At 53.7% G+C, this 16,858-nt stretch overlaps 1 protein-coding gene across 10 annotated transcripts in view; it reads left to right on the plus strand.

Annotated features, from left to right (window-relative positions):
* Positions 1–16,858, plus strand: part of TNS3 (tensin 3) — a 231,497-nt gene that overhangs the window by 79,968 nt on the left and 134,671 nt on the right. Inside the window, exon 1 of one of the 10 annotated variants that reach the window (XM_021079355.1) lies at positions 14,183–14,794. The exons of 6 other annotated variants lie outside the window; for them this stretch is intronic. In XM_021079355.1, the coding sequence (XP_020935014.1) occupies positions 14,771–14,794 (24 nt within the window). In that variant the 5' untranslated portion in view covers positions 14,183–14,770. Of the gene's footprint in view, positions 1–14,182; positions 14,795–15,154; positions 15,242–15,931; positions 16,707–16,858 lie in introns of those variants that run through there. 3 more of the 10 variants (XM_013985796.2, XM_021079359.1, XM_021079360.1) reach the window with 3 other exon arrangements.

The raw sequence follows: 16,858 nt of genomic DNA on the forward strand, positions 1-16,858 counted from the left end.
AGAGTGCTGCCTCAGGAGTTTTAGGAAGAATACACGGTAGGATGGGTGTGGGCAGCCCAGCCGGGCCGGGCCCCTCCCCCTGGCTGTGGGGGGTGGGGTGGTGTATGCGGACTGCTCAGTCCACTGGAGATTCGGTGCAGGGCTTTCACCTACTCAGTATCACTTCTCAGGGCAGAAAGCACAGAAATTGCCTTTTCTCTCCTGGCCCTGCATTGGTCAAGAACCTTCTAGTACCATGGGCCGGCATTTTGGATTGGCATGGAGGTACCCCAAGATAATAGCAACATTTCGGATGTCACTTGGGAACATCCAGGCCTTGGTCCTGACCAGGCCGCCTGAGGTCCTGGTCCTGTTTCTTTCTTTGTTCCATTCACTGAGTACCTGCTCTGTCTTAGGCACATTTGCCCGGAAAGTCACCTGGGCTCACCCACCTGAGACAGGAAGGATGAGGGGCTGAGAAAAGTGAAGTCACTTCCCAGGGCCCCAGACCCGGAGTGGCTGTAGCCTCCACTCTTGGCTGCTTCTTTTTTTTTTCTTTTCTTTTCTTTTGTTAAAGCTTTATGGGCTCTTTTTCTTTTTTTCTTTTTACAGCTAGGGATCAATTAGAGCTGCAAGGCCAGGGATTGACCCCACATCCTCATGGACACTATGTCTGGTTCTTAACCCACTGAGCCACAATGGGAACTCCCAGTCTCGGCTTCTTTTGCTGCTGCTGGCTTCTAGAGATGAAGCAGGTCAGTTGGCATTGCTTTCCTATTTTTTGACTCTGCGTGTTGTAGAATCAAGGATAACTATGCAGGGAAAAACCCCTCTTTTTTTTTTTTTTTTTTTTTTTTTTTGAGGGCTGCACCTGCGGCACCTGGAGGTTCCCAGGCTAGGGAATGGGAACTGCAGCTGAGGCCTACGCCACAGCCACAGCAACACCGAATCCAAGCCACGTCTGTGACCTACACCACAGCTCTCAGCAGTGCCGGATCCTTCGGCCAAGGAAACTTCATGTGGCCCTGCTGCCCTGACCCCTTGGCTGTTGGCTTTGCTGCTCATTTTTATGGGCCTTTTCTGGTAGCATATCCTCATTCTGTTCATGGCGTGAGGCCAGGGATTGAACCGGCATCTTCATGGATGCTCGTCGGATTCTTAACCTGCAGAGCCACAACGAGAACTCCACCCCTCGTGTTCTGAGAAGAAACTCATGGGGATGCAGTGCGACGGGTTCAGACCCCAGCTCAGTATTTCCCTCTCACCACGTCTCCGTGCGATGGGCCACGGTGGCCTTGCTCACGAATGGGGCGACGGCCAGAGGTTTGGATTTCAGGTGCCCTTTCACTAGGCCACCCTGCCCCGGATCCCAGCGCCACTTGAGCTGACACCCGCAGGGTCCGTGGGCACCTGCCCCCCGTCCCCTTCCCCCCAGCTTCATCCTGTGTTCCTGGTGGTGGCGGGATTCAGGCCTCCCGGGTTTGGGAGCAGGAGCCCGCTTCCTTGTCCAGCTGAAGCTGTGACGGTGGCCCTCGGTGTCAGGCCCTCTGACCCAGCTGCCCTCTTCTGTGCCCAGGACCCTTCTCTGCATGGCATTCGCCTGCTGTGCTGAGTGCAGGGAGCCCTTCCTGGAGGCTGCAGGAGAGCTGGCGCTCAGCTCGGGCTAACTCTGAGCCACCAGGGCTGCCTGAGTTCCTGGGGCAGGTCTGGTCTGGCATGACTATTTGGAAGCGTCCTTCACTGCCCTGGTTGGAGAGGAGAGGTTGGTGCCAGGCTGTGCCCACAGGACCTGGTGACCTCCCGTGACCCCTGCACCTCATGACGTCATGCTCTGCCAGGCGGAGGTTCCCTTGTGACCACCTGAAGTGTTTGGGACCCAGCAGCCAGGAAACTTCACGTGGCCCTCCTGCCCTGACCCCTTGGCTGTTGGCCTTGCTGCTCATTTTTCTGGGCCTTTTCTGGTAGCACATTCTCTTCCTGTTTATTGCCGTGGCTTAGAATGTGGCCATGGAAGTTCCCATCGTGGCTCAGTGGGTTAAGAATCCGATGCAGTCTCTGAGGATTTGGGTTTGACCCCTGGTCTCAATCAGTGGGTTAAGGGTCTGGTGTTGCCACAGACTGCAGCATAGGTCACAGATGCAGCTCGGATCTGGTGTTGCTGTGGCTGTGATGTAGGCTGGCAGCTGCAGCTCCCATTCTACCCCGAGCCTGGGAACCTTCATATGCTGCAGGTACAGCCCTGAAAAGAAAAAAAAAAAAAAAAGGTGGGCACCAGGTTTGAGTGATACACTGACTAGAAATGACAGGCGGTGGGGCTGAGAGAAAGATCTGGGAGGCAGACCTCCCTCTGTAAATGTCAACTGAGCTGATGAAACCTGCAAACAAGGCTCCCAGTTTCCTGGAAGCCGGCGTGAGAGGGAAACCGCAGTATTGGCCTGTGCCTTATCAGCAAGGAGGGAAAAAGCAAATCAGTGGAGAAAGTGCCACGTGGGAAGCTATGCCAGGTGTTGACTGTGGCCGGGGACAGGTCCTGCACGACAGCTGCACGGACATGCTCCCGCCCATGGCCAGGTCCAGATGAATTCTTCTTTTAGAGGGACGTCGGACACAAGCTTTGAAGTGCAGCCTTCTCAGAACCCTTGGCATTATGTGGCTGCGGCTGTTGGCACGGCATTTAGAAATAGATGCCTTATTGTCGCTCTGGGTTACACCTGCGAGACGTCCATGGCATGTCATCTCCTGGTTTGTGGAGTGGATGACTCGCTGGTTGTTGAGATAACTACGGTAATCTTTAGTGGTGGGAGAGGGGTCAGGCTCTTTGGGACTGGGTCACGCGCATCCTCTAGTTCTTTCTATAGGTGGACCTGCTTGCTCATGTGCATGTGGCACAGACTAAGACTAGAACAGTGAGTGGGGCTTGAGTCAGCTCGGGGTCCCACCTAGGCTATAACCGTGAACTGAGACCTCCCACTTCTGGGGTCCACAGCCATCTTCTGTAAAGTGGGGACGCCCCCCACGTCCTCGAGGGGTGCTCAGGTTGGGATGAAATAACATAGGGAGATTCTGAGCCTTGGCTCTGGCGCATGGAAAGTACACAGCGAGTGGGAAAAAGCCTCATGTGTTGTTGGGTGAGTTCAAGGGGGCAGCGCAGCCTTTGCTGTTTGCATTTTGGGTTTGCCCCTCCTCTTGCCATCTGGTGGGGAGAGAACCAATTTGATGGGTTCCGCAGCATGCTCTCTGCTGTGGTGGGGGCGGGGTGGGGTGCAGGGACCTTGACCGCCACGTCTGGGACCTTGAATCTGGCAGCCCCTCGTTTGTCGACATAGAGGCGGTGGAGAGCCGATGGCAAAGAGCCTGTGGTCGGGATGCGGGGGTGTGTGTGTGTGTGTGTGTGTGTGTGTGTGTGTGTGTGTGTGTGTGTGTGTGTGTGAGATTTCCTCCAGCTGGTGGCTGGTGGCTTGATTGCAGGATCTCTTCACGACTCGGGGCTCTGAACGTGGCCTGACAACTTTTTATTGATGTCCGAGGCAGCCAGTGTTGTTTGTTTTTCCATCTTATCTTTGCCTTTCCAATGCCGTCGGCCGCAGGAGACAATTCGTAGCCGTGCCCCAGCGGAAACGCTTTCCCGGGGCTGGTGGAGGGTTTGTGGGGACACGGCGTGTCCACGTGCAAGAACCGCCCCCACGGCCGCACCCTCGGTCGGGAGAGGCCGATTTGCGTCTGAGAAGTTCCTCCACTTCAGAGCCGCCGCCGTCCTTGAAAGGGGCCCCAGCTGCCACTTTCCGGGGGCCACGTGTGGGGGGCAGTCCAGGCAGTGCCTGACTCGGGACGCAGGTGCAGGCCCTCACCTGGCGGCTGGCACCACTCGCCCATTGTTTTTGCCCGACCATTGTGGTTTTTCTACTGGAGGAGAGGTTGAATAAGAATAGCTTCTGAAATTTGAGTCGGCTGTTTACTGAATTTAGCTGGCTTTATTTCCTTTGTTTAATGACAGGGAAGACAATGGGTGGTTTCTGTCGCAGGTGACATTAGGAGTCAGATTACACAGGTGGAGGCTGGTTTCCACCCTGGGATCTGACAGCTACACCTTTGTATTTGTGTGTGTGTGTGTGTGTGTGTTGTTCGCTTAAATTCACAAAGTCAGAGGAAGTGATCAGAAGCCATGAGGGTCACAGGAGGCCAGCGTGACTGCTACGTGTTCATGAGCCTGTGCTGTCACGGTCACATTTCCCACCAGTGGCCCATGATGGGTTCTCTCAGAAGTTTTGACTTTTTTCAGCAATGAGGTTCTAGTGCACAGCACAGGGAACTACATCCATTCTCTTGGAATAGACCATGATGGAAGATCATATAAAAAGGAGATATATATATATATATATATATATATGTCACTTTGCTGTACAGCAGAAATTAGCACAACATTGTAAATCAACTGCAGTTTTTTTAAGAAGTTCATAAAAAAATAAAAACATAGGCAAACACATGATACTAAATTTGTGGTTACCAGAAGTGGGGGTAGGAGGAAGGCAGTTAAAAGCTACAAGTTTCCAGTTACAAGATAAATAGGTACCAGGCATATAAGGTACCACCTGACACCTATAATTAAGACTGCTATATGTTACATGTGAAAGTTAACAGAGTGGAGTTCCCGTTGTGGCTCAGCAGGTTAAGAACCCAGCACAGTGTCCGTGAGGGTGGGGGTTCGATCCCTGGCCTCGCTCAGTGTGTTAAGATCTGGTTCAGTGTGGTAAGGATTTGGTTTTGCCGCAAGCTGCAACTTGGGATGCAGATGCAGTGCAGATCCTTCATGGCTGTGGCTGTGGCGTAGGCCTGCCACTGCAGCCCCAACTGGCCCCTACCCTGGAAACTTCCATATGTGACAGGTGTAGCCCTAAGAAGGAAAAAATAGTTAAGAGAGTAAATCCTAAAAGTTCTCATCACAAGGAAAACATTTTTTTCCCATCTCTTTAATTTTGTACCTATGTGAGATGATGAATGTTCACTAAACTTACCGTGGTCATCCGTACCCAACATGTGTAAGTCAGATCACTACGTGGTCCCCCTTGACGTACACGGCGCTGTTGGTCAATTACGGCTCAATGAAACCGGAAGAGAAAACGATAGGAAAAAGTTGTGATTTATTTCAGAAAGAAGGCCCACCAAACTGGATGACTGGAAGTGTGAGATGATGAAAAGGAAGCTACTTGGGTGATACTTCCTTTATTTTATGGCACAATTAGGTAGCAGCGACACGTTGCCATCTGTCAGATGGATGCTGATCTGTAAAGAAGTGTGACTAGAGCCTGTGGAACAGGGTTCTCTCCCGCCGGCTCCCGTCCACAGCAGGCTGTCTGTATACCTGGCTTGTCCTCGTCAGTAAGTGTCGGTATTCAGTCGGCTCCGGGTTATTCCTTGCTTGCAGGTTGTTGCCACCACTGTCGTGAACTTGAGAGGCACAGACGGGGGTCTGCCTCGCACAGCAGGGTTGTGGCTGAGCTGGACACGTCGTTTTCTAAAAGTCACAAACACCTGTCCACGTGTGTGTGCAGCACACTGTCGGGAGCCACAGTTGGCCTGTCAGAGCCTGTGTATCTCATACAAACATATTGGACCAGAAGAACCAGAGGTTAAGTGGTTTCAGGCCAACAGAGACTTGCACATTTCATTGCTCTTTAATCGCTCGGATCGTCAGGAAATAGAGAAAAGTCTCAGGAATCCTGTTGGATCCAAGTCCAAGTCTTGCCCTTGGTCAAGAGAACCAAACCTGACGTCCATGGTTTTGGTTAAAGCCGGGCGAGACCCAGAAATGAAAACATACACGATGCTACATTCCCAGAGTGTGACCTCGAAACTAAGTCCTCTAATAACTGCGCTCCACGTAGCCTGTCTGCACAGGGACGGGTCACCCCAGGAGCCCCTGGGAGGAGACCCAAAGGCTTAGTTAGCATGGGAGAAGCGTGGCAAGCGCACCTGGCCTTGAGGGGCTGGGATGGGCCCAAGGTCACGCGACCAGAAAGGAGGGCAGGTGTGGCACCATCTCCACTGGGGAAGCGGGGTGTTCTAGCCCTGCGGCGCTGCTGGCGGAGACCCTCAGGCCCCATTTCCCAGCCGCTGCGCCTGAGTGGCTGGCCCCCCTGCTGTGTTCTCAGCAAGTGTGGACAGACTTAGAGCTGGGGGAAGGCAAGTGTTGAAGAGCTGAACCCCGCTGAGGTGGGGTCTGGCCCCCTGTTGCCCTGGCACTCCTCATGCAGATGCCCGCCAGCCCCTCCAGGGCCGGGTGCGTGACACTCGGTATCTAACTTCCTTTCTCGATGGCTCCTTTGTTGTACTTTTCTCAGTTCAGAGTCCTCAGTTCAGGTGAAGAAGGAGCTGGACTGGGCATTCAGTCCGTGTGAGCCCACGGCGGCAGTGGGAAGACCGGTTCCATTCCTTCCAGGAACGAGCGGGACCCAGGCTGGACTGGTCAGAGCCCAGCCAGTGGTGAGAAGGGGGCCCTGTCTTTGCCCAGCCTCCATCTGCAGTGGCCGGCGGGCCTGTCCCCACACCTGGTGGGGACTCCCCAAGACTCTGCCCGGGAAGAGGCACCTGCCTCCGTCCTCTTCTAACCCTGGGCCAAACTTTGATCTGCACTGTGTTTTGATTTCATGGTTCCCTCCCACACCTAAAATAACACCCAGCCCTTGGGTGTTTTTCAACTTTGGGGGTAGAATTGCCTGGATGTTTATGAGAGGTATCAGGTTAAGAGGCTTAAAAAAAAAATAGAAGAAGAAGGAGTGCCCATCGTGGCTCAGTGGTAATGAACCTGACTAGCATCCATGAAGATGTGGGTTTGATCCCTGGCCTTGTTCAGTGGGTTAAGGATCCGGCGTTGCCGTGAGCTGTGGTGTAGGTCGCAGATGTGGCTCGGATCCCATGTTGCCGTGGCTGTGGTGTAGGCGTGCAGCTGTAGCTCTCATTCACCCGTAGCGTGGGAACTTCCGTATGCCAAGGGTGCAGCCCTAAAAAAGACAAAAAAGAAAACTTAACAAAAGAGGCATAGGCAGCATTTGCATTTCCTTAGGGGGAACTGGGCATCGGGAGCCTTTGCTTAAGTCTCAATTCAGAAACTTTCTGAGAAAGAGGGACGACCCTCCATAAATTAAGGAAAAACCCACCAAGTCAGGACGTGAAAGCTGGTGGACCACCTGCTGTTGGTGGCCGCCAGGCCCCAGGAGAGGGCTGCAGGGAGCACATGAACCCAGTGGCCGCTCGCATCCAGGGCTGATGATTAAAACGCTCATCGCCCACAGGCGGTTGCACCCGTGATTGCCCCCCTGGGTCTGTTCCCGTCCTTGTGACAAACGTCAGTCCCCCTGCACACCCCTGCCAGCTGTGGGCTGCTCATGGTCCCTGTCCGCCCTGGTCCTGGGGTGACAGTGGTCAGCTCCCCAGAGCCTGCAGCGTCCAGAGTGACAGCTCCTCTCCCAGGGAAGGGCCCCAGGAAATGTGTGCAGGGAATGGATAGAGCGTCCCCAGGTCCCAGGGCTGCAGGTCTGCAGTGGATAAGAAAACTCCAGTTAGGTGTTGTTTCTTTTCTTGTTTGGCGCTGATTCCACTGCAATCCCAGGTTTTAAATGTGGGAGGGACTCTCTGAGACCGAGTTCCGTGTGATCGGTGGTGGAATTAACTGTAGCCGTTGAAGGGGAAACTCGATTGCTTATTTTTTTCACGTCCCTGAATTGGGACGAAGGAGAGGCCCGATGTTGCCATGGCACCTGTATTACTTGAGTGTATTCTTACCTGTGAGAGGAGTACTTGTTAAAAAAAGCACATGACGGCCGCCTCCCCAGAATGTAAGTCTCTGCCAGGGAGCTGGGGTCGGGGTGGGGTGGGGTGGGGTGGGGTGACCCTGATGGCCAATTTGTAGCCCAGGGTTGTGCAGTCAGCTTCCTCCCTATGTTTGACCTATGCCCCAAGACCCTCTCCTGGGAGCCCGAGAGCAGTGGGGATGGGGGTGGGGAACTGGCTCTGGAACTGAGTCTGGTGAGCAGGCGAGGGGCCGAGAATTGGGGTGTCTGAGTGCAGGTGTGGGCCTGGATCTGGGTTATAAAAGCCATCAGCTTTGTGGCTTGGGGACATCACTTTCTGACTTATACAACAGACTTTGAGAAATACTTAAAAGTCAGAAAGACAAAGACAAACACCATATGATGTTACTTCTTTGTAGAACCTAAATTGTGGCACCAAGGAACCTAGCTCCAAAACAGAAACAAACTCTCTCCTGGACTTGGAGAAAGGACTTGTGGTTGCCAAGGGGGAGCGGGAGGGAGTGGGATGGACGGGGAGCTTGGGGTGGTAGATGCAAACGATTCCATTTAGAATGGATAAGCAGGAGCTCCCGTCGTGGTGCAGTGGTTAACGAATCCGACTAGGAACCATGAGGTTGCGGGTTCTCCCTGGCCTTGCCCAGTGGGTTAAGGATCCGGCGTTGCCGTGAGCTGTGGTGTAGTTTGCAGACTCGGCTCGGATCCCACGTTGCTGTGGCTCTGGCGTAGGCCGGTGGCTACAGCTCTGATTCGACCCCTGGCCTAGAAAAGACATAAAGACAAAAAAAAAAAAAAAAAAAAATAGAATGGATAAGCAATGAGATCCTGCTGCACAGCACAGCGAACTCTAGCCAATCTCATGGGATGGAACACGATAGAAGATAATATGAGAAGAAGAATGTATAGGTAGAACTGGGTCACTTTGCTGTACAGCAGAAACTTCTAGAACATTGTAAACCAACTATAATAAAGATTTTTTTAAAAAGAAAAAAAATAAAATAAAAAAGAAAAGTACATATTTCAAAAAGCAACAAACTTTTGTTCGTTGCCCTGCGATGGGATGCTCGGGAAGCAGCTTGTGAAATTTGGTCAAGAGAAGCAATCAAGCATCTAACCCTCTTCCTTGTATGATCTTTACCTCAGGATTAAAAATAGATGCCGAGAAAAAGGTGTTTTTTTTGGAGAGGAATTCCGGCTGGGATGTGTTGAGAAAGTGGTCGAGTTAGAATAGGCCACGTTTCAGACGGTTAATAACAGAACAGCTGGCTCTAGCTTGTGACCTTTGGGGACCTCCTTGGGCTCAGAGGAAGCTGGTGGGGGTCACGTGGGCCACACGTGAAGGGACCGGCTGCCTCTGCCGAGTCCTCCCAGAAATCCAACCAGAATCACACCCAGCCCAGGACCCCCGCCCCCGCCCCCGCAGCTTACAGGAAATACAGAGTGATCTGAAAAATAATTCCAGAAAGGTCAGCGAAATTCAGAATGGGGAAGTTCTACTGGGTGAAAAGAACTCAAGTTGTTTTCAAGTAAATGGCCAGAAAAGGAGGAGCCTGGATTGTGAAGGAACTGAAGAAACAGACTCAATAAACGCGGCAAGGCTTGCTGTGGATCCTGATTCAAACGAGCAGATTGTAAACAAAACCAAACCAAACCAGGAGTTCCCGTTGTGGCTCAGTGGGTTAAGAACCCGACTGGTATCCATGACGATGACATGACGATCCCTGGCCTCGATCAGTGGGTTAAGGAGATGGTGTTGCCGTGAGCTGTGGTATAGGTTGCAGATGCAGCTTGAGTCCTGCGTTGCTGTGGCTGTGGTGGAGGCTGGCAGCTGCAGCGCTGATTCAACCCCTAGCCCGGGAACCTCCATATGCTGCAGGTGCGGCCCTTAAAAAGCCGAAAACCAAAAACCGACACCAAAACAAACTTGTAAGACGGGGACATTTGAACATTGACTACGTATTTGTGTACGAATATGATGACATAGTTGGTTGACATTAAGGAATGATTGCTAATGATGCTGGTGTCTTCTTCTTGTTTTTTTTTTTTTGTCTTTTGTCTTTTCAGGGCCGCGCCCGCGGCATATGGAGGTTCCCAGGCTAGGGGTCCAATTGGAGCTACAGCTGCGAGCCTGCACCACAGCCACAGCAACACCAGATCCCAGCCGCTTCGGTGACCTACACCACAGCTCACGGCAACACCAGATCCCCGACCCACTGAGCAAGGCCAGGGTTGGAACCTGCAACCTCATGGTTCCTAGTGGATTCGTTTCCACTGTGCCACAACGGGAACTCCTGTTGTAATTGTTTTTAAGCCCTTCTTCTAAAGATGCATATATTGAAATACTTATAGGTGAAGTGATGAGACGGCAGGGGCTGCCTTTACAATAGTTCCACAAGGGGCTGTGGGGTGGGGGTGTAGATGCCGTCTGGGGATTCGTGGAAGCTGGTGTCGCCTCAGACCCCTTGTCTCCAACCCCCAGCGCTTTTGTGCAGAATGCGCTCTTGGCTCAGAGCTTAGGGTGGCCCAGTGACTGAAGCTCAGGGTGGGCCAGTAGCTGTTTTTCATCTTACAAATTGCACGCCATGTGTCGGGATTCACTGCCAGCTCCCTGTCCTGCACTGTTATCTTTACCTTCATGGCCCAAGGCTGGCCTGAAAGTCACCAGTTGACACCTGGGAAGACGGTGCATCTGCTTGATGAAATGCTCCCCTGGAAACCTGCTGAGTCTGGAGTTCCCGTTGTGATGCAGTGGAAATGAATCTGACTAGTATGCCCATGAGGAGGCAGGTTTGATCCCTGGCCTTTCTCAGTGGCTCAGCGATCTGGTGTTGCCGTGAGCTGTGGTGTAGGTCACAGACGAGGCTTGGATCTGGCGTGGCTGTGGCTGTAGTGTAGGCTGGCAGCTGTAGCTCCGATTCGACTCCCACTTAGCCTGGGAATGTTCATATACTGCAGGTGTGGCCCTAAAAAGCAAAAAAACAAAAAACCCTGCTGAATTCATCACACGGTACAGAAGTGAGACATTGTTTTCTAAAATGGCAGTGTTGGCTTCACAAAGCCTTTCGAAAATAATCATTCTGCATGCAGTTCCTTTCCAGAGAGCCAGGTGCGTTCTTCCTCTTCTCCTTGGGAAGATCATTCATCTCCTTCCCCAAGGAGATTGACTTCAGTTTGATTGCTCATGACCAAGGCGCAGGCATTGAGTGAATGCAGGTTTAGACTCAGTAATAAAGAGCTTGGGAAATTAATAGTTCAAAATGGACTTGGATGTGTATGAGGCAGTGAGCTCCCGGTCCTTGGGGATGTTCAGGTAAAGGCTGTGACAGTGTCAGATGCTTTAATAAGGCCAGCGTCGTATGTAATAACAAGGTGTCAGTACCAACCAAGCAGCGCACCACGAGTTCATTCGGTGGCTCTCCAGTGTGATTTCAGACCAACGGCATCAATGTTTAGAAACAGAAAGTCTGTGGTTCCACTCCTGACCTGGTTGGATCTCTCTTTTCTTTTTCTTTTTCTTTTTTTTTTTTTTTGTCTTGTCTTTTTGCCATTTCTTTGGGCCACTCCCGCGGCATATGGAGGTTCCCAGGCTAGGGGTCGAATTGGAGCTGTAGCCACCGGCCTACGCCAGAGCCACAGCAACGCGGGATCCGAGCCGCGTCTGCAACCTACACCACAGCTCACAGCAACGCTGGATCATTAACCCACTGAGCAAGGGCAGGGACCGAACCCGCAACCTAGTCGGATTCGTTAACCACTGCGCCACGACGGGAACTCCGATCTCTCTTTTCTTAAGTCTCCGGGTGATTGTGCTGCAGCGGAAGCTTGGACGCCTTGGTCTGGATAGAAGTGCCTTCCAGGGTGGGGCCGTGGGAGCAGGACGTGGATGCTCCTCTGGGGGCGGGGGGCTGGGCTGCCTCACGGTGGTCCTTCCTCCTGGGAACAATCTCTCACCTCCTGATGCCCTTCCGGGCAGAGGATGCTGTGGTCCTTTTGTCTGTGTAGTTGAACACAGAGCTGCCTTCTTCAGAGTATTCTGCGTCTCTGTCTTCCCAGTGCTTGGCACCGCAAGTCCTCAGGTGGAGACAGAGTTCTGGCCGAGGACGTGCAGGTCTTTAGAAGGACGCATGGCAGTGTTGACCTCTCAGCCTCTGCCTTCGGAGGAGGAAGGAGGACTCCAGGGCTTGGCTTCTCAAGGAGCAGAGGCATCTCCGCATAAAGAAAGGACATCAGGGAGTTCCCGTCGTGGCGCAGCGGTTAACGAATCCGACTAGGAACCATGAAGTGGTGGGTTCGGTCCCTGGCCTTGCTCAGTGGGTTAAGGATCTGGCGTTGCCGTGAGCTGTGGTGTAGGTTGCAGACATGGCTCGGATCCCACGTTGCTGTGGCTCTGGCGTAGGCTGGCAGCTACAGCTCCGCTTAGACCCCTGGCCTGGGAACCTCCATATGCTGTGGGAATGGCCCAAGAAATGGCAAAAAGACAAAAAAAAAAAAAAAAAGAAAGAAAGGACATCACATCAGCTTACAAACATGATTGGATTAGACTGTGATTGTGATTCTTTCATAATGTTAACGTGACACATTTTTTATACGGGGACATTAGAATTAGGACGTTTTCCAGGTGTATCTTCAGTGAATCGAAGGTTGAATTATCGACAAATTTAAATAGGTTACATTACAGTTGATCCTCATTATTTGTGGTTTTTTTTTTTTTTTTTTTTTTTTTGTCTTTTTAGGGCTGTTCCCACGGCCTATGGAAGTTCCCAGGCTAGGAGTTGAATTGGAGCTACAGCTGCTGGCCTACACCCCAACCATAGCCAGGCAGGATCTGAGCCATGTCTTCAACCTACACTGCAGCTCACGGCAACGCCAGATCCTTAACCCACTGAGCGAGGCCAGGGATGGAACCCGTGTCCTCATGGATGCTAGTCGGGTTCATTACCTCTGCGCCACAGCAGGAACTCCGTGGTGACTCTTTAGAACACAACGACCTTGGGTAGCAAGAGTGAACCACAGTCGATGAGCTCTTGACTTGAGGTCCTCAGACTGCTCCACGGTCAAGTTATCCCCTTGAACTCCCTTTGCCCTGACCTGCCCATCAGAGGGTACAAGTTCCAGTCCCCTTGTCCGCTGTCTCCCCGTGAACCTATGGTGGGCATTTCTCCTGCGGACCTTTCCCCTCTGTGGCTGAGGGCGGACTGGCCCTGGCTTTGGGACTGCTAGGGGAGTGCTAGAGGAGTAAGAGCCCGGAGCTTGAGTCCCAGCGCCGCCTCTCACGGGCTGGGTGACTTTGGGCAGGGGCCTCACCTGGCCAAGCCTGGTCCTCAGCTCCCTTTTGTAAAGTGGGGATGGTATGGGTTCCCTACGGGTCCTGAGAAGTGGCCCAGGGAGGACACAGCATGGACTCCGGGCTCCAGTAAGTGTGGGGTGTGTGGCTCTAACTGTTTCTGTTCACACGACGGCAGCAGTGATGAGGATGCTTGTCACATGCCGTCACTTTGCTTTCGCATTCTGTCACACCTGTCACTGAAGAGGATCAGAATTGGTAGCTGGTTTTTGGATGGACATGGCAGTTAGCTTGTGGAATCCTGAGGTTACTCGCTTTCGCATTTAATTGCATCGGACAGACAGCCGTCGCCCTCTGTCTGCGATTTAGGGGTGGCCCTCTCTCTGAGTTCGGTCCAGGGGCAGGGACTCCCTGTTCCGATTTTGCATAATGTACACCCACCGTGAGTCCTCTAAAATTCCCTGTTTGGGCATCCTCCACGTGTTACAGAAGCCTAAAGAGACAAAGGAGAGGACCTGGCCGCCCCTGCCGTCTGGATGTGCCCTATGTCTTCCGCACCCCCGCTGGGTCCCCATGTCCAGGACCGTGCCAGGCCCGGACGCCCGCGTTCTTAGCAACAGCAAGCTCCCTTTCGTGTCAGGCTCACATGTTGGTTTGCGCAATATTTCCTTAGACTCTGCAGGGACAGAAGTGCCAGTACATCTGGCATGAACAGATTTGGGGGACCGGCAGGGCAGTTTGGATGTGACCTCATCTGTTTGGTTCTTGAAGGGCGAGACAGAGTTTCATTCCCGTCAGCAAGCCCCAGGACCCAAACTTCGACGTGGCTTTTCCCAAGAGCCAAGGCTCGCTTTCCATTTTGATCAGCATGTGTCTGGATTTTCTCGAATGTGACCCCTTGTCATCCAGCGTTTAATTCCACATTCACCGTCCTGTATGGACGCCCCCCCCCATTGTAAGCATCTTACATGTGGGAAGTAGCCTCACCTATAAAGAAAGAACACCTTTTCAGAGCTGTTCCCAGAAAGGGGGCCTGCTTTTTCCTCTGGATCCTGGGTTTCAGGGGGCCGTCCTTGGTGGGGGGCCTGGGCCCTGGGCAGAGGGCCTGTAGGACCCCCGGAGCCGGCTCACGTCCCAGCAGCTGAAGCCCCTCCTCTGCGGGGAGCTCACACCTGCCCGAAGCTCCTCAGCTTCTAGAGAGTGTGGGGGCCTCTTCTTCTCCACAGGACGCCTTCCGTAGCCCCCTCCCCACCCATGAGCCGGGTATAGAGTTTTGACGGCCGGGCCTCCCCGCCCTGCCCTGTGGTCCTCCATCCAAAGAAATATTCTCGTTACGACATAACTGAATAACTGATAAACATAAAAGAATCCCCATGTGAGACATAGTGGTAACATGAGCCCAGGTGAATCGCCTTCCCAACTTAAGGGACGTAACTGACCACTTAATACTGGAATCCACCCAACAGCCTCCAGTGTAGACAGCAGGAAGTGGGGGACAAGGCTCTGAGCCTGGGCGGGTCCTCGACTGTCCGGTGCTGCCTGCCCTTCCTCTTGTAGCCCAGGGTGTCCAGCGAGAGAATTGAATCCAGCCTCAGACAGCTTGGGTCGCCTGGAAAGCCGCAGTTGTCCCCATGGCCTGACGTGTGTCCAGCCACCACCTCCCTTTTTGTTTGGCCTCCTGGCAACTCGGAGCCCAAGGAGCATGAAAGTGCAGGAGCTAATGGAGGTAGCCCTTCTTTGTGCCCTGCTCTTTGGGTCCAGCTTCTTTGGGGTCCAGTGCTGTGCTTTGACTGTTCTGGTGTTTGTTTCTTGGTTTCAGGCTAATCAGAAAAGACAGAAGGCCGGTGGACGGGCCCCTGTGAGGTTAAGGGACTCCTGGCTTCTCGGGAACACAGGAGGTTTCCTGAGGGAGCTTAGGGGGGCGAGGGGCCAGCTCGGTGCCTGCTGGGCCAGGGGGATGCAGCCCCTGCTCAGTGCGGTCCTTCCTGGTCCCTCGCCAGGTCCTGCTGGGCCCTGGCAGGCGGCCCTTGGCTGGAGCCCCATGTCCCCGCCCTGGCCCAGGCCTGTGCCCAAGCCCGAAACTTCTTTCCTGCTGAACTTCAGGGAGGGAGCAAGACAGGAGCAGGGGCTGCTTCTGGAAGGAGAAGCTGGCCGCGCGCCCCTCCCCAGCACAGTAAGTCCTGCTCCTGAGGGATCCGTAGCGGCCTCCATGTGCACTTGGCCCTGGGCCTGTCCCTGGCACCTCTCCTGTTTGCCTCTGTCCTCGCTCTGCTGGACTGGGTGGTGGAAGTTCCATGGAAAGCCTGCGCCCGACCCTGGCTCCCGGCCGCTGCTTGCTGGGGGCTGCGCTTCTGAGGACCTCGGCCCGGCCGGCCCCTCTGGGGACCTCAGACTTGACTGTGAGAGCTTAGACTCCACAGCCTGCCCGGGGCCCCCTCCCTCCCTCCCTCCGCCTCTGCGTGGTTCAGACCAGCTTATGCATCTCAGAACCTGCGTGTTTGGTGACAACGCAGCACAGACGTGATCTCAGCGTGAACAAATCTTTGCTTCGGATAGTTGAGCTTGGGGGCAACATGATGTTACCTTAGCTTCCTGGCTTCAGAGGCTGTGAGGTTTCTCTAGGAGCTTATGGTAATCGCTGCTCTTGTGTTCAGAAAGATTCTTGAGGTGGGCCGTCTTCAGAAATTCTTAAAGTGGGCCATCCTGATCTGAAATTGTTGCTGGTATTCTCATTCCGGAAGGGAACAGGGTCTCGCTGGCTGTCGGACTTGGGGAAAATTTCCTCCCTGAGTTGGATTTCTCTGGATGGTGCTGCGGTCTTGGCTGGTTACTTTGGGGTGGGCCTTTGGGGGGGGTGTATTTCAGGGGCCAATCCCTGCCTGGCATTCAAATGCAGAGCTGATACCTGCTTAGCACCTGTGACCTGCCCGGGGCTGTTCTTAGCTCGGCAGGGGTTTCCTTATTTAATCCTCCCGACACCCCCGCTTTCCAGATGGGAAAACTGAGTCTCGAAGAGGTACTCTCCAGAGGTCAGACAGCTGGGGCCTCAGACCCAGGCATGAGGCTTCCGAAGGGGGTGCACTGCACCCCGCCAGTGGGTTGGCTGGTGAGTGAGGGAATGAATGAGAGAACAAACGAATGCCTTCATGGTTGAACTGCATGTGGCTAAACTGTTGCCCTTGAAAAAGGTTTTAAATGTATTTTTCCCTCCCTTTTCCTGGAGAAACAAAAACACAGTGGGCAGAAGTGTTTCAGCCCATCTCCTCCATGGAGCCCCCTCCCAGTCCCCAGCCTGGCAGGGACATCTTTGCGCTGCCACCAGGCCCTGTGCTTCCTTGTGAATCTGGCTCCGGTTATGCAACAAGGTCCCTTTTGTTCCTTTTTACGGGACCTTTCACAAGGCAAGTTTCAGGACTGGTCAGCACGGCTGGAGCGAGCAGAGGCCCGGCGGCTCTGGGGAAGCTGGCATCCCTGATGTGTTCTCAGGCCCTGCCAAGTTCCTGGTGTGGCGTCCGCTAAAGGTCTTTCTTCATTTGCTCTTCGTCCTACAGCCGGAGGCGGGTGAGGGGCCGTGGGAAGCAGGAGCGCAGCCGTCACCTGCTCCAGCCCAGGGATCCTGGCACCGCCAGGAGCGAGGGGTGAGCCTGGTGGTCGGGGTGTGCCCCTTCTGGAGCGGACTGTCGCCACCGCCTGGGTTCCTGCTGGGGGGGTGGGGGAAGGTCTCGAAGAGCTTCCGCGGAGGCCGGGTGGTTGTGGGGGAGCCATGGGAGAGAATGTGTGTTACTGTAGC

This window comes from Sus scrofa, chromosome 18 (assembly GCF_000003025.6).
Source record: "Sus scrofa isolate TJ Tabasco breed Duroc chromosome 18, Sscrofa11.1, whole genome shotgun sequence".
Taxonomy (NCBI): domain Eukaryota; kingdom Metazoa; phylum Chordata; class Mammalia; order Artiodactyla; family Suidae; genus Sus; species Sus scrofa.